Source organism: Mytilus edulis, chromosome 1 (assembly GCF_963676685.1).
Source record: "Mytilus edulis chromosome 1, xbMytEdul2.2, whole genome shotgun sequence".
Taxonomy (NCBI): Eukaryota; Metazoa; Mollusca; class Bivalvia; order Mytilida; family Mytilidae; genus Mytilus; species Mytilus edulis.
Window position 1 is genome coordinate 1,309,517 of NC_092344.1, and position 23,633 is coordinate 1,333,149.

The 23,633-nt window shown below is 31.3% G+C and overlaps 1 protein-coding gene across 1 annotated transcript; it reads left to right on the forward strand.

Annotated features, from left to right (window-relative positions):
* The first annotated feature begins 686 nt into the window (after nucleotides 1–686).
* LOC139521325 (uncharacterized) lies at nucleotides 687–12,743 on the forward strand. Its single transcript, XM_071314807.1, has 8 exons — nucleotides 687–1,172; nucleotides 1,996–2,139; nucleotides 3,238–3,440; nucleotides 3,950–4,047; nucleotides 7,410–7,626; nucleotides 8,529–8,654; nucleotides 9,763–9,949; nucleotides 11,264–12,743. The coding sequence occupies exons 1-8, from the start codon at nucleotides 887–889 to the stop codon at nucleotides 11,377–11,379; spliced, it is 1,377 nt and encodes a 458-aa protein (XP_071170908.1). The 5' UTR covers nucleotides 687–886; the 3' UTR covers nucleotides 11,380–12,743.
* Nucleotides 12,744–23,633: the final 10,890 nt, after the last annotated feature.

Sequence of the window (23,633 nt, forward strand, 5' to 3'; positions counted from 1 at the left end):
AAAGTTCACATTTAAACAGTTTTGTAAAACTGCTATATTTTGGGGCCAAAAAGGGGTCTTACTCCTTTGTGTTGGTGTCCTGGAACTAATTTTGTAAAATAAATTTTGATTCTTCATCTGATGTAAAATTTTCAAGTAAAACTATTTAATACAATAATTTCTACTTCATTCCCATCCAATTTTTTTAATCCTGACCCTTTTTTCGTGAAATTTTAAATCTTTGATTGAATTTTTCTATTTTCTTCAATGTCCCCTAAAAATTAAAAGGTTATGGTTTCTATCTCACCATATTCTGTCTTAAAGATTCTGATTTTTTTTTCTATACACAATATTTTCACTCTAGTATTTACAAATTTTGAAATAAATGAACTCCTTCTATAAACAGAAACATTTATTTTAAAAGTCACGACCATAGCTATTCGATAAGTGAAGTAACTGTACAGACATAAAAAGAGAAAAATAAAGAAATCCCGCCCAAATCATTTACGACTCATTGAAGAATGATTTTGGGAATAGAATAACTATTACAAATGTGCTTGTACAAAAGATCTTTCTCGACTGCTTAATTCATGCACTCACAAATCTTCAAGCATAACGTTAACCTAGCTGAGAATAGTCGTATGTTTCAAGCATTGCTAATATCTAACGAAAAGGTTTATAATCTAAAAACAGAAATATCAGTTCAGAAGAGTAATATATTAAAAATAAATGGATTATTTTACAACACATTACGGACATTTTTTTCTTATTTTCGAAATTCTGGAAAATTGCCAAAGGTTATTACCTATGTATGTGGTTAGCTCACGGGCATAGCGTGGTCACTGTTCTCTATCAATCAGTCACTCATTATATCATAACTAATGGCTACTCAATCGAGTAAATAAATATGGAGGCGACAGAAAATGAAACAGGACATCGCAAATACTACAGCAGTGGTCAACCTTTCCGTTCGAAAAAGTGTAATTTTGACAGATTCATACCGTATCGTCCGAATTTGGATATAAACACGTCACATACAAAATTACTGTCTCCAGTGAAACATTCACAGAAAGAACCCGGACAATACAAGGATAAACAAAAAGTGTATTATAACAAATTATTATCTGGTGCATTCGATTCAGAGGAACCTAGAATTCTACCAACGATACAAAGAAATGATTCGGGATATTCAAGTAAGTAATATTACTCTATATTCATGTTATAATATACTTATATTTGATAAACGAGAAAGGAATTGTCCATTTTTCAACTGTGACATTTTACGAAATAATAATTATTACATATGGCTTGTGATTCAACTGTCACACTAGGAATATTGGTCTGGGTCCAACAACACCACTGGTAGATTGATGCTTTGTAAATTATATGTCCCTACAATCTTTAAGGTATAGGCTAGGGTTTGGAATGAGCTGCCAGATGAGATTCGCAAGCAATCATCTTTAAATAAGTTCAAGAACTTGATAATTTCTTGGTCTGGTAGCTCTTGTCAATGTTTTGCCTGCAAAACCAGTTAATTTATATTCATTATTTTTGGCTTAATGCTTTATTTGCAGCATGGCAAGTTTATTTTGTTATCTTTGATATAGTGCTTCTGCTGCTAATTTAGTAACTAACTAATCTATATGTGCTTTTAATGTGCTTTCTATGTGCAAACCATCTTATTTTTGCTTTTTTGTTTTTAATTCATAATTGCATGAATCAGTGTATGTTTAAGTTGTAAGATGCTTATTAAAAGATCTTTTGTGCTGCTTGTTTATATACTGATATGAACTCTTGCTTTATATGTTTAATTTTGTGTGCATGACTTAATATGTATGTTTTGTTTTACTTGTTGTTATGTCGGTTTTAAAAGCTCGTCAGAGCTTATGTTTGTATTTGCAATGCTTATACAGACTCTAAATAAAGCTTTATGTTTTATGTCCCATCTTGTTCTAGGCCCAACACCGACAATGGCATATTGATGTTTTGTGTATCATATATATCATTTTGTTCTAGGTCCAACAACACCACTACACTCCCCATTTTTTGATTCCACAATGGACAAAGTGTTTGGTTCCCCTGAATGTAAAGAAGACCGAAGACGTGTTGTTACCTCTCCATCATGTATCATGGATATGCCTTGTTTAAGGAACGATTTTTGTGAGTACATCCAATAATTGTCTGCAATAAAATTGAGAATGGAAATGGGGACAACAACCCGACCTAAGAGAGAAAAAATGTAAATGACCGAAGGCCACCAATGCATGGGTCTTCAACACAGCATGAAAATCCCGCACCCGGAGGCGGACTTCAGCTGGCCCCTAAATAAAAAAAGTGTACAAGTTCAGTGAACATGAACGTCATACTAAACTCCAAAGCATATAAATGAACTAAAATTAAGTCTATACTCTATCAAATACAAAATACTCAGTGTATAACCATCTTCATTTCATTCAATGGATTTATTTTATAACACTTACCGTTACTTTGATTATATTTATGTTTTAAATTAGAAAAAAAATAATCTAAATAAACTTCGGAAATTTCCCCGAGGGAGCTCAATTTTAATGCATAGTTTTAACAGCAATAATTGTCCTTTAATTTATAGATTTGATATTTCAGTTTCACAAGGGAAATTCGAAGGGACAATTTTTTAGTTCCCTAATGATGATTTTCATTTTTTGGACGTCGTCCTTTCTTTATGTCTTTCTAATATGGAGGTTACATTTCCCAACTCGTTCACTTTGCTTATGTCAGTAGTGATGCTAAATAGATGTCAACGAACGTTTTCTATATATAATTGGTTATTGTTTAAGTCAGGGATTACGTAATCGTAAACTTCTTACAGCTTTTTCTAGATTCTTTCATAGATATACGTATTGCAGCTTTATTTTGTCTATAGAATTCTTGTTAAAAACGGAATATTATGTTGCAATTTTACGGTCATGTTGTTTATAAAGCTCATAAAGTAAGGTAGAGTCATATAAACTTATTGATCCCTCGAATAATTTTGGTCTATTTGATCTTACTTGGAAATGTTTTTGATGAATACGTCTTGCAGTCTTGGAAATAAACCAATTCTCTTCTCGCCCTCCCCCCCCAAATAAAACCCAAATAAACTCGGAATTTTGCAAATACAATTTTCCTGTTTGTGCAGCGTTACTATTGATATATACTAGAATTGTTTCCGATTTCCTTTAATCTGTTAAACTACAGTTACTAACATATTTAATTTTATTTGAGTATTTTTTTTGTCAGATACAAATGTGTTGGATTGGGGTTCTACAAACCAGATAGCAGTAGCGTTACAACACATAACGTACATATGGAACGCTGACACTAAACGGTGTATACAGATAGAAGTCAAGTCCGGAGATGTAGACAACTATTACGTGTCTTCTCTGTCGTGGAATCCAGGAGGGAAACTTGTAGGGATAGCTGATAACAGTGGAGAAGTCATGGTAAGTTTAAAACTAGTCGTAAGAAAATCCATTATTTAACCAATATCGTTTTTATAAAATACAAAAAAGCTTATCAAATTCCCTTTAAGTAATCCCCAAAAAGCTAACCGAAAGACTTTTTTTTCTGATTTTCACCCTCAAATCCCTGTTCCAATATACGTTTTTTTACTCGAACTTCCGCTTTTTATTTCATTGCTATCTTTAATTGTAGTTTACATCGTTAAAATATGTTGTCATTTTGATTTCATTGTGTTTTGCTGGTACATTGTGATAGAAATACATACATTAGTCATAGCATGTATCTTTTTGTTCGTTAAAATTTGTGCTTCATGGCGATCTGATGAGTCCAGATTGGAAAAGTTCTATACCATATTACATAATTTTGACAAATTGCATCTTTCTTATAAGCAAAACGTAAAAAGAATTTGATGGAACATAGTTTCAATAAATATCAGTGCCATGAACATTATTGCAATGAATATTTAAATGAACAATATTTGTGTTTCTAGATATGTGACCCAGAGCAAGCCAAAATAATACAACAAACACCCCTGAAATGTAACGCACCTATTGGGGTCATGCGGTGGACACAAAATGGCATATTCTGGTATGTATATTAAAGAAGTATTGATATCTCATTGGGTGTAATATTACGCTTCTATCTTAACATGAGCGTCTGAACCAGATATTCATAAAAGTATTTTTGAATATTTTGGGCAATTTTTCTTTTTTGTCGAGCCTTCGACTTTATTCACTCTGTGGTTAAATTTTTTGAAATTTTAATAACTTTCTTAAACTATACTGGATTTCTACCAAACTTGAACAGAAGCTTGTTTATGATCATAAGATAGTATCTAGAAGTAAATTTTGTAAAAATAAAATTCCATTTTTTCCGTATTTTACTTTTAAATGGACTTAGTTTTTCTGCGGGGAAACATTACATTCACTCTGTGGTTAAAGTTATTTAAAATTTTAATAACTTTCTTAAAATATCCCTGGTTTGTACGGTACCAAACTTGGACAGAAGCTTGTTTATGATCATAAGATAGTATCCAGAAGTAAATTTTGTAAAAAAATAAATCCATTTTTTCCGTATTTGACTTTTGAATGGACTTAGTTTTTTCTGCGGGAAAACATTACATTCACTCTGTGGTTTAAAGTTTTTAAAATTTTAATAACTTTCTTAAACTATCCTTGGTTTGTACCAAACTTGGACAGAAGCTTGTTTATGATCATAAGATAGTATCCAGAAGTAAATTTTGTAAAAAAATAAATCCATTTTTTCCGTATTTGACTTTTAAATGGACTTAGTTTTTCTGCGGGGAAACATTACATTCACTCTGTTGTTAAAGTTTTTAAAATTTTAATAACTTTCTTAAACTATCCTGGGTATTTTTGTTTTAAATGGACTTAGATTTTCTTCCAGTTAACATTACATACAGTCTGCAGTTAAAGTTTTCAAAACATTTATTAGATTCATTAACTATCCTAATTTTTTACCAAACCTGGACAGAAGCTTCTTACAATCATAAGATAGTATCAAGAGGAATATTTTTATTGATTTTTTCCCTCATTTTTGTTTAGCCTGCGATTTACAGCAAAAGTAGGCGAGACACTGGGTTCCGCGGAACCCTTACAAATTGTTTTCTTTATTTTGTCCCTTAACCTTTATTCGTTATATCTAAGCACCACATTTTATCTTTTGTCTATTTTTTGTCTATTCTTTAATGTTGGTCAATTTTTCTATACATTATTCTCTATCATGTAAGCACCATCCATACATTTATACATCACATCACTTAATCATTAATAAGCAAATCGGTCGATTCTAAAGAAGGACAACTTGACTTCATAAATTATATCCTTACGTGCTCTAGAAGGATATAGCATATGGGTGTCAGAACACCAATGTTCATACTCCAAGCCTTTTGGTGTCATTGTTTACCTAAACAAACCATATAATATGCAGTAATGCAGCTTTTGGTAAACGAGAAATATATTTAGACATTTTGAATCAAAACCACTTGTCCGTGAGTTTGCATTAGACCAATTTAAATTTCCAGAAAAAGGTTTTTTAGTAGTAGTTCAAGATTACAAACATGGGTTGACAAATGGCATATAGAAAGGTTATGTATGTACAATTCAGGATATATACAGCTTTGACAATTTAAAAAGTGGTCGAATAGTTAGTAATTTTGAATTGGTGGTCTGTATTTTAAAAGGTATGTGTTTAACCCTACTAGTGAGAAACGCAACACATATAAATAAATCTGTTTAGATGCATCTAGTTCATATAAACAAAAGACCTTCAGCTTCATCTTCGAAAACATGACTGAACTCATAAATAGACCAACTAGATCCAATGAATGAACAAAATTTTACTAAAATGGACATAATTATCGTTCTACAGAGTATCGATGCATATGCAGTATTAATAAGAAGCCATGGTAACTTATATCTTGCACTATGTATTTGTTGTTTAGCGCAGAAAATGGATTCCAATGATTAGTTTTATATTTTCATTATGATTTTAAGGGGATACGATACAGTTACAGGGGAGTTATTGACGTTGCGAACGTTAATTGTTATTTTCGCGACCAAACTATGACTTATCGGGAAAAGATTCAGTTTTCGACTGATTTTTATCGTTCAAATTTATTTAACTTGAAAACGAGTTCATGGACCCCTCTTTTTTAAAATTCCATTTGGTTTGCTTGCGTACGAAGATTATGTATGCCAATTTTCATGAAAACGTAAATAGTGCATTTTTTAAAAATTTGATAAATATACAGCAAAAAATTGTGTTTTTTTCTACAATCATGAACATTTGATATATATATAAGTTATTTCTGAATAAAAAATGTATAAATTTTTAGGGTACTTATAAAATACAGAAATTACAAATTATTTAACACAAAACAATTTGCGTGTATCTTTTAAAACAAAAAAAGTTATGTCTTTCGTTTGAAAGGGAAAATACGGCCACAAATCCGAATTTTGAGCAAATATATACAAAATTTCGACCTCATTTTACTCAAAAAGTAGCACATGATGGTATATTTTTTATTACATATTTGATTTAATCAGGTAAAAAATAGTCTATATTGAAATTTTATAAAAATGTAAATACGGGATCAAAACTGTATCGTATGCCCTTAAAGTTTAATACTACTGATTTTTTTTTATGAATATTATTTTTTATTATGTAATTGAACATTTGGTGTTGACGATTTTATATCTATTGACGTCTTTAGAAATGTATTAAGATTTTACGATTCCGTGTTTTGAAATTTTATGCATAAGCAAATTGAAGATTTTCCAGTTTTCTGACTGTAATTAATCACTTTCGATTAAAAAAAATCTGTTTTAACGTTTTTCATTATTGGTAAAAAAGGGGGGAGTTTTTTCCCCAGGACGCAGCTCTTTTCTTTCTAAGCTATTTAATGTGCTTAAATCTAATAATTTGTAAAAATAAAACTCGGAAAACACAGTTTGTTGCATAATAAAAAACAAAATGATACAATTCTGAAATAAAATATAAGGAAAAAGCTCTCATTTTATGGAGAGGATAAACAAATGAATTGGGTCATCGTACACGTTTTCTTGATAGATATCAAATTTAACCATTAAAACATTTCTGCATTTAAGCTAATCTAATTTAACCATTAAAAAATTTCTGCATTTAAGCTAATCTATTCCACATAATGTAACTGATGTTCATGCCAATTTTTGTAAATTTTTGCCAGATCATTGGTGGAAATATTTGGTAAAAAGTTGGCAGAATATTGCCATGCTAGTTATCGCCCCTGAATTCATATTTCAGTGGCAACAGAAACGGATCAATTGTATTACTGGACCCTCGAACCCCAGTTATCGCCCCTGAATTCATATTTCAGTGGCAACAGAAACGGATCAATTGTATTACTGGACCCTCGAACCCCAGTTATCGCCCCTGAATTCATATTTCAGTGGCAACAGAAACGGATCAATTGTATTACTGGACCCTCGAACCCCCAATATGGTGGTGGCTGAATTTCTGGGACATAAAAGAGAAGTCTGTGGACTAGAAATAGCAGACGGTACAAATTACATGGCTAGCGGAGGCGATGAGGGGATAGTTTATATTTGGGAATTGAGAACAATAAAATGTTACAGAGAAATAAACGCTCATTCTGCATGTTCAAAGGTAAGTTAGAATATGATGATATGAATTCACAGAATACCAAAGATGAAACGCATAATACTTCGCACATATTTTCTTATAGAAAACAATTATCTCCTGATCTTATAACTTAATTTTGAATGTTTCATTGCTTTGGAAGTTTTATGAATGACTGTCTTCAAAAATGACATACCTTCTACTTTCATCAGACATGACTTATCAAATAATATCAACGGTATCAATTTTACTGCACCTGTCCTTGTTTCACTTGAAACCTTACGACAAAAACTACTCAAAAGTCATCAACAATTCCGTATACTTACGTTTCATGAATATACTCACTTTCAATTTTAGTAGTAAGACATTTTTGTAACGTGCAGTCCGCGTACGCATTTTGTACATAAGTAAATGCCTGTATCAAGTCAGGAATATGACAATTATTATGATATCTATTCGTTTGCTGTGTTTGTGCTTTTGGTTTTGCCGTATGATAGGGACTTTCCGTTTAGAATTTTCAACGGAGTTCAGTATTTTTGTGATTTTCACTTGTTGATAATTATTGTGATATACAATACTACTTATTTCTGGAAAAGTGTACTGAGCAGCATGATTTTTTTTTGCCACTGGTATATTAATCGGAGACATTTTTAAAAAGTGCTGTAAAATCTAAACATGAGTAGCCCATTCCAGTTAAAATTTGAAGACCAATTTTGAATTATTTAGTTGTAAGCCAATTATAAATTTGCGATGTTTATGATCTTATTTCGACAAAATTAAACTTAACTGACTGTAAATAGCAAAACATTGTTTCATTATTCTGATTTACATATGTTTGAATCATTTTGTTTGTCTAAATCGTAGCTTATGACCATTAAACACTCAAAACACACAACTTTGAGCTTGCTTATGCAAAGATGTATTTTTAGGCTTTGTCTTGGTGTCCATGGAGAAAAAGCGTCATCGCTACGGGCGGTGGATCGAGTGATGGGTATATCAAATTGTGGCATGTGCATACAGGAGAAAAAATGGCGGAAATATACACGAAATCACAGGCAAGTTAAGTTAGATGTTTGCTTACGAATTCAGTTTAATTTTGTATGAGAATTTATAAATGTATAAGGAATTAAGGTTGGAAAGGAAATTAAAGAAACCAAAAAAAAAACCAACCAAAAAAAAAAAAAAAAAAAAGATGAAGCTGTCCGTATTTGATGACTTAATTGAGACATTAAATTTTGTGATAGAAGTCCTCGGATAAATTGAATTCTCATGATCACATTGGGGATATCCAGTTTAAATGAAACAGTAACAAAAAATGATAATAGAAATTATCGCTATTTTGTGCATTTTTCTTTTGATCTTTTTTTGTGATAATTTTCATATCATGCTTCTCGATTGAGATTGAAAAATTATCGCTAGAAACTAAGGAGGCCACGTGGCGTTGCTAACGAAATTGACATGAAATTGACAACGTACTCATAGGTAAAATAGCGATAAAAGTAACAATGATCCAGAATGGCCACTTTACGTCTTTTTCTAGGGTCTTCAAAAATTTAATGCAGGTTTATAATTTACGATTTCGGTATCCATATTTAATTGTTCTCAAATAATTGTATTGAACATCTATATATCGTTGTAATTAAAGAGAGTAATCACAAAATTGCCTATTTCGGTTGGTGGAAGGCAAATTGCATCTTGTGCCTACACATGTAAATTTGAAAAAAAACCCTCAGAAATCAAAAAAAATAATATGTTTATAACATCCATTGCATGTCTGCTCTCGGCAACGATATATTTGGAAATGAATTTTACTATACTGGTTAAGAATAATACATTGAAGAACTTATTTATGTTTTCAATGTTTGGTTCCAATCGGAAGGAAAACATGACGAATAGAGGTAACCATCAGAGGTAACAAAGAGGTATTTTGAAACGAACATTAATGCCGATTTGGAACATAATACCTTACAAACCCAAAACTCTTGACTCTTAAAGGCTTTTCGAAAAAATATAATTGTTTTGATTTTTTATACCTCGTGCTATATAAAACCTAACAAAAAATTGAAGTTACAAATAAAACAAACAACCTTGACCCGAATGGGGAAATGTAGTGAAATCATTGCAATTGATTATTTATACGTGAATATTTGGTTAATTTTGTAGATTTGCAGTCTGTTGTGGTCTGAACATTATAGAGAGTTAGCATCAGGACATGGGTCAATGAAAGCCGATGATAATGATATAATTCTGTGGAGAATGAACCGGTTTGAGTTTTCTCCCTTGGCAAGATTGAGTCAACACTTAGGACGACCCCTTCATATGTCACTGAGTCCAGACAAAACAACAGTCGGTGAGTTAAAAAAGGAATTCTTGTCTCAAATGTTGTTAGAATACTTCAATTTATTACTGTATTACTTAAGCACATTATACTTATCAGTACAAGAATACTTACATAACATATCATTTATAACATTAAATGGCACAATACATTGAAGTGCAACAAAAAACCAAAACGACAATGCAACACACACAGAAACGAACTATAAGATAACAACTGCCATTTTCCTGACTTAGTACATGACATTCTAATAAAAAATGGTGGGATGAACCTGGTTTTGCGGCTAGCCAAACCTCCCGCTTTTATGGTATTGTTAAATATAAAACTAACATGAAAACATTACATGAAAGGACTACAGTACAAATAAATGTCGTCTACAATAGATACTCCACAATGCTTTTCAATGTAAAATGTGTAGTATATGCTATTAATTTATTGCTTTAGGATACCATACGTCATATTTTTTCAATGGTGGAAAAGGGTTAAATATGAGAGTCGAGAGAGTTGTCTCATTGGCACTCATACTGCATTTTATATCTTTACACATAGGAACAAGTGACCAGAATGATAGAGCTTCTCAATGGCAGCATATTTTTAAAATTTGGAGGTCGACTTTTTTCAACAAGGTGTCGGCATTCTTATAGGAACGAATTGGCTTCTCTCCTTGTCGCCCTCTTCTTGTTTTCAGATGCGTTGGACTTCCCTCAGACAATTGTCAAACGCAAGAAAATCCAGAAAGCCAGATAATTTAATTTCACATTCAGATATATGTATGATTGTCTTTCAATTAACAATCCAAACATTTCTGATTGGGCTCCATAAATATATCTTTCAGATCTTGAGACTAAAGAAACAACCGACAGAGCTTACTCCGCTTCAGTTTTGAACTTTTACCTCGAATTTGACAACAGCGGTCATCTCAATACCAGAATTAAAGATAAACAAGACTGGTATTAAAGATAAACAAGACGATTTTAATTTTGAAAATATTACAATGTTAGCTGCTGTATCCCAATTTCCAAAATATTATGGTATTGAGACGACTGCTGCTGTCCTTTTTAGGTGTTATAGCTCTTCAACTGTTTTGTACATCATTGGCTATCAGATATTAGGCTTTGAGTATTCCTGATGAAGGTAAACCCAGCAAACGCATACATTTATAACGTTTTGTTTTCATTTTTTATACGTTTTACCTATTACATCTGGTTGTTTTGCTCACACATTGGTTGTCAATTTGATTGTATTCTATGCGACTGTCATTTAAGTAAGAGGTTAAGCTATCTATAAAAGAAGGTTTAATTCTTGATGACTAATATCTTTTTGTAGCTTCTGCTGGAGCTGACGAGGCATTGTGTTTATGGCAGTGTTTTCCGGCACAAAGACGGAATGGACGTGATGGGAGAGACTCGTCACCATTGGCATTAGGAAGAAGTATAAGATGAACTTTGTATGGATATAAATGGAAGTAAAACAACCTTGTTGAGACATAAAGAAGAAATGAGAGAATGGAAATGTTGACAATAATTGTTTTCCATTTCGAGTTAATTTTTATACTTCTTTAAAACATGTTTTTCCTTCCTGCTCATTCATAGAATTTACGACTGAAATTTTGACAAAAGCTTATTCTGTTCAACAACTGTTCTTATTCCAAATACTGACAATATTATTTCTCATTTTCCCGTTTTGTACAGATAAATGGACTATTTTTTTTTTATTAACAGCCGACTTTTTGATACAGTGTAAACTTACATTTTTTTAGACACCAATTTCGTTATGAAAACCCCCCATGGACTTTACCCAAACCTGGAGAGAAAACGGTCTTTATTATCACGTGACAGTATTTAGAGCAAAATCTGGAACAAAAATATTAGTCTTTTTTACTTTTAATTCTTACTATAATGATTTAACTTAATTGTTTAACAGTTAACAGACAGTCTAGGTTTAATATTTTTTACACATCCGATGACAGTCAACCCTTCATAAAATTTTACCAAAAGAAGCTTCTTCATGATGAAAAAACAGTATCTAGAACACAATCATATTTTTGTGCAAAGTGGACTTGTTTTTTGACAGTCAAAATTACACTTTTAAATTACACCGACACCAGTAATCATGCGCGTGTCATTACGAGCTTATCTTTACGGAACAATACTGGAATCAATCACACCACATCTTATTAAATATAAAAGTAAACGTTGTATGTCATATTTGACCGTTGACGTTGTGTACGAAAACTTAGATCAAATTATCATCACATACAATAATACTGAAGTAAATAATTTCAAAAAGCTTAAAATGATTTTTTTAGGCACACAAAGCAACAGGAAGTTTATCCATTTTTCTAACAGATACCATTGTTGTAATTCGAATATGTACAAAAAAAAACTACCATGTATTACAGTCGACACTTACTACCTGTTATTTCTACAACGGAATTTATTAGGGTTGCATACTTACCTAACATATACAAAGAAATATGAAGAAAGTATATGTTGTTTAAATCCTGTATATCATCACGTGACATTAAGAAAGTATATGTTGTTTAAATCCTGTATATCATCTTGTCACGTGACATTAAGCAAGTAATAACCAACGAATCAAGTACAGTGTAATTTATTTAAAATTATATGTATACTGTTATTTTATTAACGTTACAACTGATTTTGCAATGTTTCAATGATTATATATATATGATATATTTACTAAGTATATTTTACAATTGTTATGTGGTATTTTTTTTACTTTGTGTTGGCTGTTTCCTTTTTCTATACGTTTTCGAAATAAAAATATTAAAAGTAATGCATTACTTTATTGTTTTTTTCTCGCGAAATCATGAAATTAAAAAAAATGTTAGAAGAAAAAAAGACATTTTAAATTTCAGGTGTCCGAAGCGCATTTCCTATGCGTATGATGTGTTTGAGCTTTTGCTATTGCCATTTTATTAGGGTTTTTTCGTTTTGAATTTTCCACGGATTTCTTTTGAAATCACTTTTTTTTCTGGATATATACTCCCAAGAAACGCTCGAAGCCAATATGTGAAAACCTAGGATGTTAGGAATCGAAACAGATAGAGAGCTGGATGCCCTAAAAAGAACCTAAATAGTCACATATTTAGAAATGAAAAGAGACGGACAACTCTTAGGGTACACACATGTGCTCCAGTAGTGTTAGCTGTTGCTGCTACACGGAAGACTCACCTTGTGTTTATCATTATAAAACTTTAAAACGTTAAGTAATCAATCATACTCGGTGCTCATTTGGTCTTGGCGTATTTGATGTAAATTATTTTACTGTCACTGGATCGACACCTCTGTTGAATGAGTACAGATCCCACAGGATATAATCCATTTAGTAGTCAGAACTTTACATGACACATTGTTTATTTATTTCTATAACATTGAACTATGGTTTTATCTTTGCTTGTTAGACCTCACTCCATCGGGCACTGTTAGCCTTACCTAGTTTTGCCTGTTCTGTTACGACCAAACTACGTCAGGCACTGTTGAATTTGAAATGAATCTTACTGTTTTGTTTAGATCTTATTCCCCCCGGCACTGCTGCCCCCAGTATCATGGGTTCATTGTACTGTTTACTATTACCAGTATTGATATTGTCATGTACTGAAAAGTTATGTTTTGTTAAGCAATGGTTATTGGTCAACGTTAAGACTACTCATGTATATGCTATTAGCTATATATAAAAGTAAAGCTAAAGCAAGCGAGATATTTCAGCATCTGCTGTCTTAAATTTGAAATTATCTATTTCCCTCATCTAAGTAGCAATATAGCAACTTTGCCTGCATATGAGATAAACATTTCCCCAAATCATTCAGTATTCAAGAGCTCGCAGCTGCTAAGCAGACTTCATACCAAAGGCATGCGATATTCACTAATCGCAGAAAATAGAAAACCATTGAGATAACAACAATTAAAACTACGAACAGGCTTACAACAGCATACACAAAAGTAAAATAACAAATTGAAAACAACTGTCACATTCTTGACTTGGTACGGACATTTCCTAATGTAGAAAATGGCGGATTAATTAAAATTTTTATTACTAGCTTAACCTCTCGTTGTATAAAAGTCGCATAGAAACAACTGTGAGCAAATCAAACAGACAAAAAGGTAAAAGTGTAAAATATTTGGGTACGGCAGTCAACATTATGTTATAATCTTAATCACTATAAAACAAACAAATATGTCAACAAAGAAAAACAAAATGCGATAAAGCACATACGAAACACTAAAAAATGTGATACAATTTGTGTTCAGTTGATTGATCACCAGTACCCGATCCCCTTTCTTTTTCTACTGAGAAACATGTCAGTGACAACTCACACTAATGATTGAAAACCATGTAAAATAAAACAGTATTTTGTCTAAAATGTGAGGACCATATCCGGTGTTATCTGAAACATAGAATTTCTATAAAGTTCAACGAATTATTATAACGTAATGATGTGTTGTTTTCTTTTTTTTAATAAGCTAATTCTTTAAAGACTTCTTAGAAAACCTTTTAAAGTGTTACGTTGCGGCTTAAAATTGTAAATCGTGTCAGTGTAACGACATAACCTACGCAGACGGAAATAAATACTTTTCAAATACATGTATACAGTAAATTTTAAGAGCCTGGTATCTTTTGTTTTACAATTTTCGTTATGCAAAGTTCATGATTGGTTTGTGACATTTGTAACTATTATCATCCCTCCAATGAACAAGGTCAGAACAATTGTATTGAGAGGCATTCACCTGCTTACATGTAAAAAAAATCTCACCATGATGTAATACCATATGAGACTACATAAGATTTCATCATCCCCTTTGAGAGTTATATCCCCTTGAAGCAATTACTTTTATTTGCATTTTTCTTAAAAAGTATAAGAAATAGAATCGATTTGCAAATGGCAGCATAAACAATTAGTTTATTACCAACCCTTGTGAAGAGTAATTCCCCTTTTTAAATTTTACACAATTTTTGAAAAATTTAATTTAGATATCCGAAAGTCGTAGAGACTTGGGATACTAACCTTTATTTTAATTTGCACCAAAAGGTCAAAGGTCACCGAGTGAAAAAAAACATCACGCTGCAATTTCAACCTTGAATATTTAGAAAATTATAAAGAAACGCTGCATACATACAGCGTATAAAATGTTCCTCTTAAAGAACTCTACATTTTATACATCAACAGATATCAATCTTCTATGAATGGCAAACAAGTATTTCAATATCTTCCATTTGAGGTCAATGCAAGGTCGTGACGAAATTTGACCTTTACATTCAAAGTGTGCTATTACCTTGACCTTGTGACATTTGAATGGTCAAATGGTCCTGAGTTGACAGGTGGTAGTCCCATACTCTATCACTTCCGGTTCTGAAGTTTGGTAGTGCATCATATATTTAGTTAGTCATTGTGCACTTGATAAACTTTCGAATTGTCCCATTATTTTCTAAAATTTTGTCCATTCACTGCAGATCAGTTTCCTTTTTTAACAGATTTGAGATGTATGTTGTCGTTTAAGAGAAAAGCGGACGCGTGTGTATTTCTGAATCATTATCAGATTTTCACCTGAATTTTTGCAGAAATTGAAGAGTTTAACATGGTTATATGTTTGATCACCTTACTCTAAAAAAGACTTTCAATGGAAAAAAAAACAAAAAACTTTTTCATGTTTTGCATTGACTTTGTTAGTATCATGAGTTCTATTTATATGAATATTGCACCATTTTCTACACTTGTCAAATAGGGACATTTAGGAATTTTTGGACCTCAATGCTCTTCAACTTCGTACTTCATTTGGCCTTTTTAACGTTTTTTGATTTGAGAGTCTCTGATGAGTCTTTTGTAGACGAAACGCGCGTCTGGCGTATATATAAAATTTTAATCCTGGTATCTATGATGAGTTTATTTACAACCACTGGGTCGATGCCACTGCTGTTGGAGATTTATTTCCCCGAGGGTATCACCAGCCCAGTAGTCAGCACTTCTGTGTTGACTTGAGTTATCATTGATATGTTCATCATAATAAATTAACTGTTAACAAAACTTAAATTTTTTGAAATACTAAGGCTTTTCTACCTCAGGAATAAATGACCTTAGCTGTATTTGGCAAAACTTTTAGGAATTTTTGGTCCTCAATGCTCTTCATCTTCGTACTTCATTTAGTCTTTTAAACGTTTTTTGATTCGAGAGTCACTGATGAGTCTTTTGTAGACGAAACGCGCGTCTGACGTATATATAAAATTTTAATCCTTGTATCTATGCTGAGTTTATTTGATACATCAAATTGATGGTTTTAATGAGCGTTACTCAAAAATGAAAATTTAAAAAAAATGTCAACCAAGTGGGAAAGGTGGGGTCATTAGTGCAAAAAAAAAAAATAATCAAGCTTTTCAGATGATAAGGTTGTCTCATATCTAATGAAAGTCTATCAAGCGTACATTTCAAATATCAAATTGATGTCCCCCAAACTTGTTTGGGTGGGGTCATTGATTGCAAAAAATAAATTGTCTTCTAAGGTTAGGTTTTTGTATATCAAATGAAAGGAAAAAATTTCTTGTCCTCCAAAAATGAAGTGGATGGAGTTATTAAGTGCAAAAACTCAAACTGTCTGGAGTATGGCGTTGTTGCATATCGAATGAATGGTACTCAAGTCAACATTACATATATCATACTTCCGATCTCTAAAAATTTAGGTGGTTGGGGTCATTAAGGATAAACAGTTGAAAATTTCAAAAGCCATTCTTGTCGTAAATCAAAAAGAAAAATTACAAAAATGAAAAGTCGCGAAGAGTACATTATAAAAACATCACTTTTACATAAAAGACCTTTCAATTTTTTACAAACTATTGAGATACTACATTGTAGTTGTTATTTGACTTTTTTGTTATCTGATATTTGCCTGTTCGAATGTGTTATCTGATGTCTCAATGGTTATATGTCGTCTCAGACTAACCCATTTTGCATGCCCTTTGTATTTTAACTTTTAGTAAAACAAGAACAATTTATGTAGTGAAAACGAATCATTATAAATCTAATGTAAAATTCAGAGAAGATTATATTTTTTGTTTTAATTTTCCATCTATCTATTAGAATTTTTATCAAATAGGGTAAAACGGAAAGAAAATGGTTTACAATCGTCATTAAAGGTATTGTACTAAAAAACGGAGTCGTCCATTTTTTGCAATTGTAGAGATTGTCTCGCTAATAATTTCTAATCCTTTCTTTTTATTTATAATTCTTTCTATCTATCATTAGATTTAAGATATAAGACAAAAACGCCAAAAATTTGTACAAATCTCCATCCAGGGGGGATAACTCTAGTATTGAGTCAACTGACGATTCAATCATAATAATTATTTGTTCAACTTGTCCTTCTGATCATTTTAAAGTTTCTCTCTGTCTATTATTATGTTCATTATAATAGGCAACACTGAACAAAAGTGGTAAAATTTGTCACTTAATGGCCATTTCTCCTACAGTTTTGACGTGTATGGACAATTGGTAGATTTCAACATTCTTATCAATTGACCCTTTCAGATTTCCTCTTTTGAAAACGGTTATCAGAATAATAGACGAAACTTACATATCCCATATCTTTGTTGGCAAGCGGGGTCATCGGACACATTTACAATAGTCAACATCAATCACAAAAAAAAAACCCAACAAACAAATATGTTACAAAGAAGCTCAAAATGGCAAATAAACCAAGCACATCAGCAAAATTTAAGACAAGAATACACAAATTTACCATAGTACAATAACACAATGACGGGATGTATAAGTACAGAGCCACGTCAGATATGTAACTAAGAAAAAAAAAAACAAAAGGCATAGACAAAGCACATAGCAAATAAGAAGACTTGGGCACAACAGTCAAAATAAAAATTACAAAAATACAAAAATACCAAACTCCGGGAGAATTGGAGATGATGCTTTGGTCGATTTGTTTTTTCTATGGTCAGTTTCTGGAGAAGTAAAAATGTATTCCTTATGACCAGTCTTAAATTTACCTTTCTCTACAGCTACTTTAGTACAACGAGTCAATTTCCTTTGAATAAAAATTTGAAAGATACTAATACAATTAAAACCACTAGTATTGCTTATCCTCTGAAAAACGGGCTTAATTCTATGGACGACTTTTGTTATTTTTTATTCGTAAAAATTAGTTAATTAGGCATTAACCTCAGGTATAATATTAGTTTTGTTTGTAACTATGAGCATGATAAGAAGTAGTTTCTGTACGAAAATGGGATAAATTTCCTGCTGTTACGGTGCGCCTAAAAATAATTTCCAGCTATTTGAAATTATTTACTTAAGTATTATTGCATGTGATGATAATTTGACACCAAACGTCATCGATCAAATTATCATAACACAAACCTTTTAATTGTATGTTTAATAGGATGTGGTATGCTTTAAGTGATCTGTTTCCTGAATGTTCCCGAAAAGATAAGCTCGTAATGGTTTCAACGGAACCAAAATGAATGACTTCCCCACGATAACTGATGTCAGTGTATACGTGCAATTTTGACGGTAAAACTAGTCACTTTAAAAATCTGACTTTTTCTCTGAATACTATATTTCGAATACGAAGAAACGTCTCTTCGTAAACTTCCACTAAGGTTTGACTCTAGACTATGTTTACATTAACTATTAAAAAACTATATTAATTAATCATAAAAGCTGCCCTTAAATTTAAATAATTTGTTCCCACTATATAAGCTTTTCTTGTTTTACTAAAGATTAAAATATCCATTAGTCTAAGATAGACAACTAACCATCGTAACATACGATAACACATACAATCAGGCAAATATCCGACTAAAAAAAAGTTAAATAACAAATATAATGAACTCTAAGTAAAATTCAAAACGGAAAGTCCCTTATCACATGGCAAAATTAAATTTAAAACACATCAAACCAATGGAAAATAACTATCATATTTCTGACTTGGTACAGCATTACATCATGGAAACATGGGTGGATTAAACCATGTTCAATAGCTAGCTAAAGCTCCCACGTGTATGAAAGTCGCATAGAATTCCATTTTATTGATAAATATGTGTGAGCAAAACAAACAGACATAATAATGATAATAATTGGTTATAGAGGTCAAAAGTGTGATACACCTGTCAATCTTAATCCCTTTTAAAAAATAAACAACTACTAGTATGTTAACAAATGAAAAAAACCAAATGTTGTATAGACAAATAACATACACAAAACAATTATGATTATTTTTGTTTGCATTGAAATGTTTAGCAGTATCCAATCCACAAATGGCATCTCTGATTTTTTCTTTGGAAGATCCATATCGATAACGACTCGCACTTATTAGTATAAAAAAACACGTAAAATAGTACATTGTGTAAAGATCTGAGGGTCATATCATATGTCATCTAAAACATAGACATTCTATAAAGTTCAACGATTATTTATCAAGTGTTTGTTTTTATTTAAAATATTTTCTCAACAGCTAAGTATTTGAAGAGTTCTGAGAAATCTGTATGAAGTGTTACCTTGGAGCTTAAATTTGTAAATCGTGTCAATGATTAAATAAACAACTTACGACAAAACCTACGCATAGAACAGAATTTCGTTCTTTGTATGTTTATTTGTATCAACCATTTTAAGAAAATGTTGGGGGCACATGATTCAAATTTTCCACTTGCATACAAAGTGTATGATTAACTTTTGACCTTGTAGATACTACAGATCGGTATAAATACGAGTTTTCATTTTTAACTGTTGCGCATTTCTTGAACCAGTGAATCAAAAACGTAAGTGAAATATATTTCATTGTAATATTAACATACACGAATGGATCAGGAAACAATTCTATTGAAACATATACTGTGTTGTCCAATAAAGGGTCTAGAATAACAGACAATGGGTCATATTATATATTTTTATTTTTACAAATTTCTTACTTCATTTACTTTGATAGTTAACATTAATCAATTGAATCAAAATCAACCGTATTGTATACTTTGTTTAACCTATGTTTTATTTACTTTATATTATGTTTGAGAATTATAATTCTTCTATTTTTGGGCAGCATGATTGCCAAATAAAATATTTGTGTATTTGTTGATTCTAACATGATTTAAGCATGACATCATGCAACGTTATAGGCTCCATGCTGAAAATACAGTCTTAAATCTGTGATCGAAGCTGATTTTTTAAAACTGAAGGCTTTATTCAATAACGGTATCGTCAATATATGGTATATTTTCACAGTCGTTTTTTTTTTTATTAATATAATTTTCTATCGATACCATTCAATTAAGGGATAATAAGTTCAAGTTTATAATTTCATTACTAGTACTTTAGTTATGACTAGAGCACATTTGCAGGTCCGTGACTGAATTTAAGTATCTGCGTATTGTTTTGGTCTGTATTCGTATGGCTTATTAATCAAAACAAGCTTTCAACATTGTTCATTATTATTTGTAAAAAATGATTATGAAAAAACGAAAGAGGACTGGAATGATGTAATGCTTGATACGTCGTTTTTACGTCATTCCGGCTAACAAATTGGACCTCGTTATTTCAGAAGTATAGATGTATGTAATCCTTTCATTTATGGTATCTATCAGTTTCTAGTTTGTTTATTTCGTGTGACTCATGTGAGGCAATATTGGCTATTGTAATCAGCCCATGTCAGGAATGCGTTTGTCTTTACATTCGTTGTTATTCATCTACTGTTAAAACATTCGGCTTTAGGTATTAACTAATACATGATATGAATAATACTACGTCTACCTTTTTTCTCATTTTCTCATTTTGTTCAGTACGAATCGAAAGCATGTCTAATGATTTATTTAAGTTTCAGATATGTATATTAGTATTTCTAATCACATTGATAATGAAATCACAATGACAAAATTGAGGTCAACAAGTAAATAAATATCATGACCACAATTTTTTCCTTAAAATAGTTTATATTTCTTCACTGAAACTATTCGAGTAGTTAAGAACAAACATCTCTTCTTAGATGACTGTTGTTCTTAAAAAGTTCAATATTTCAGTACAGACGACTCCATTTTTCATAAAACGTGTATGACTAAAATTTTGACCAAATTATAGGCCTGGTATCTTTTATCATTTTTAAAATTCGGAAGTTCTACCTTTGTCTTCTGCTTTTTTTTATGATATTTTAGAAACATTTTGCATAACGGAAATATATGTCATTTCTAGTAATAACAGCAGTAGAAAAGTCAAATATATTACGTATTTGGTAGTTTATAATTCACTTGTGTATTGTAGATGTCTCTAATAATACGAATGACGCTTTCGTTTGTTCTTTGCTGTATCATCATGGACATGGCATACGGGGCTTGCTGTAACCCAGTTCATGGAAGATATTGTGCAGACTGCACGCTTTCTACACCGAGATGTGGATATCATTCATGTAACATATTCGGCTGTGCATGCACCTGCCGAAGAGAACCATATGGTCAATTTTGTTTTGACCATAGGGCACGATGTTATTGTTTAAATGACAGAAGAAAACGACGCGATGTTTCGTTGGATGAAGACATGTCTGCAAACATTAAGTTTGCTAGTCTAGATATCAACAGGTTAGTACTGACTACATATATGTCTAGATTTAATAATTTGAAAAACCACAGAGAAAAATTACATTAAGAAGTACAACGTAAACAATTACATTATCTTTTTGTTGTTGATTTTTTCCTATCACATTTTTATTTGTCTCATAATTCCATTTACTCACACAAAGGACGCTTTACAAATAAAACTAAAATGGATGGTTATTTATCTTTCATTTAATGACTTCTTGTCTCTTTTTATTTATATTGGTTGAATTAGACTATTTGTTTTATTACTACATATTGATGATTATTCATTTCTATATAACTATTTTAAATATACATATTCACATACATATTACACAAATAAACAAGAACAAACTTTGCATCATATGTATATCCTAAATAACTCATTAAATATGATAAAATATATAAAAGATTAACTCCTATTCCAAACTACTTAAAATTAAAATCACGGTCGTCAAATGATATGAAGAAAGGAATAGTTTTACTCAAATACAAAAGCTGTAGTGCGTAATAATGCGTATTCGAAAGTCCAACTAATGTTTTATTAATTGTATTTATAATTTGATATTTTTTTTAATCATAAGTATATCAACAGGATTTCATTTTATATACAGCCAGTGAGGATTAATTTTAATGGTAATTTGTAGTAGGAATTATGTCGCTGGTGTGTTGAGTTTCAGAAGTCATGTGTTGTACACATTTTACAAACTTTTTACATTTGTTATTTCCCCAGGTTTAAAAACAGATAAAAACACGTATTATAAGATTAAACTCCTCTTTCTAGAAATTATTGATGTGTAAACTAGGTTTTTTTTTCTCACAATCAGAATATAAGTCTTAAGAACTTGTGTTTAAAGTTTGTGACTTGGAATAAATATAACGATAATAATTTTGGCAATAAGGTGAATTGACCTGTAATCATAAGAAAAATAATAAACTATAGGTATTGGATGTAGGATCATGACTTCTCGTAATGTACACAACATTATGTTAACTTATGTTTGTAAAAAGTAAAATCACAAAAATACTGAACTCAGAGGAAAATCAAATCAGAAAGTCCCCTAATCAAATGACAAAACATAAAAAACGAATAGACAAGAACTGTCATATTCCTGACTTGTTACAGATATTTTCAAATGTAGAAAATGGTGGATTAAACCTGGTTTTATAGCGCTAAACCTCTCACTTTGTTGACAGTCTCATCAAATTCCGTTATATTTACAATGATGCGCGAAACTGCAATATCAGTTGGTTTTATACACAGATAAAGATGCTAATTGCATAATCAGAATGTGTTTAATTTTAAATTGGCTTTGTTTCATTTTATCGAAAATGAAAATGAGGTCATATTCCTCGAGGAGATTATTAAAGATCCTTGATTACGGTACAACAAAATGCTATATTTGTAAATAATTAATGTTATGAAAAGTTTTATTATCCTCATAATTGCAACATATATCAAGATAAATCTTGAGATAAATTTTTGGTAAAAGGTATTATTTTACTCTTTCTTTACCTTTAAGTGATGGATTGATTGAACAGTTTGAGTTCATTAAAGCCTTGAAACAGATGGATATAACGGACAACACAACGATGTTTCATCATTGGTCAATCATGGACGAAGATAAAGATGGAGCAATTACTCTGGAAGAATTCGACAAAGAAAAACATTAGTTGACTGCGATATCAGTAGGTTTTATACACAGATAAAGATGCTAATTGCATAATAGAATAGAATGTGTTCAATCTTAAAATGAAATAAAAAAAAAAAAAACTGCATTGACCTGTGTCAATATATTATTGTAGTATAGTATCTGAGCAGAAAGTTGATGAACCAACGATATGTCAACACATGTCTCGTAATTTTTCTAAAAAAGCTATTTGGAAGTTTCCAATACCTTGTTGATAAATATTCCGTGTCAATCTCACAAATATTTAAAAGATAATCTAGAAGTATAGAATCAGGGTACTGACGTTATTTTAATCTAAATTTCGAGTTAAAGTATTCTTTTGTTTGTCTTTTTCAACATTGCTTTGGCAGTTTTGTCTGTTTTTTTGTGTTGTTAATTCGACCTGGCTCGGTGCTTGTACGTCTCGTCGTTGTGTTGTAGTT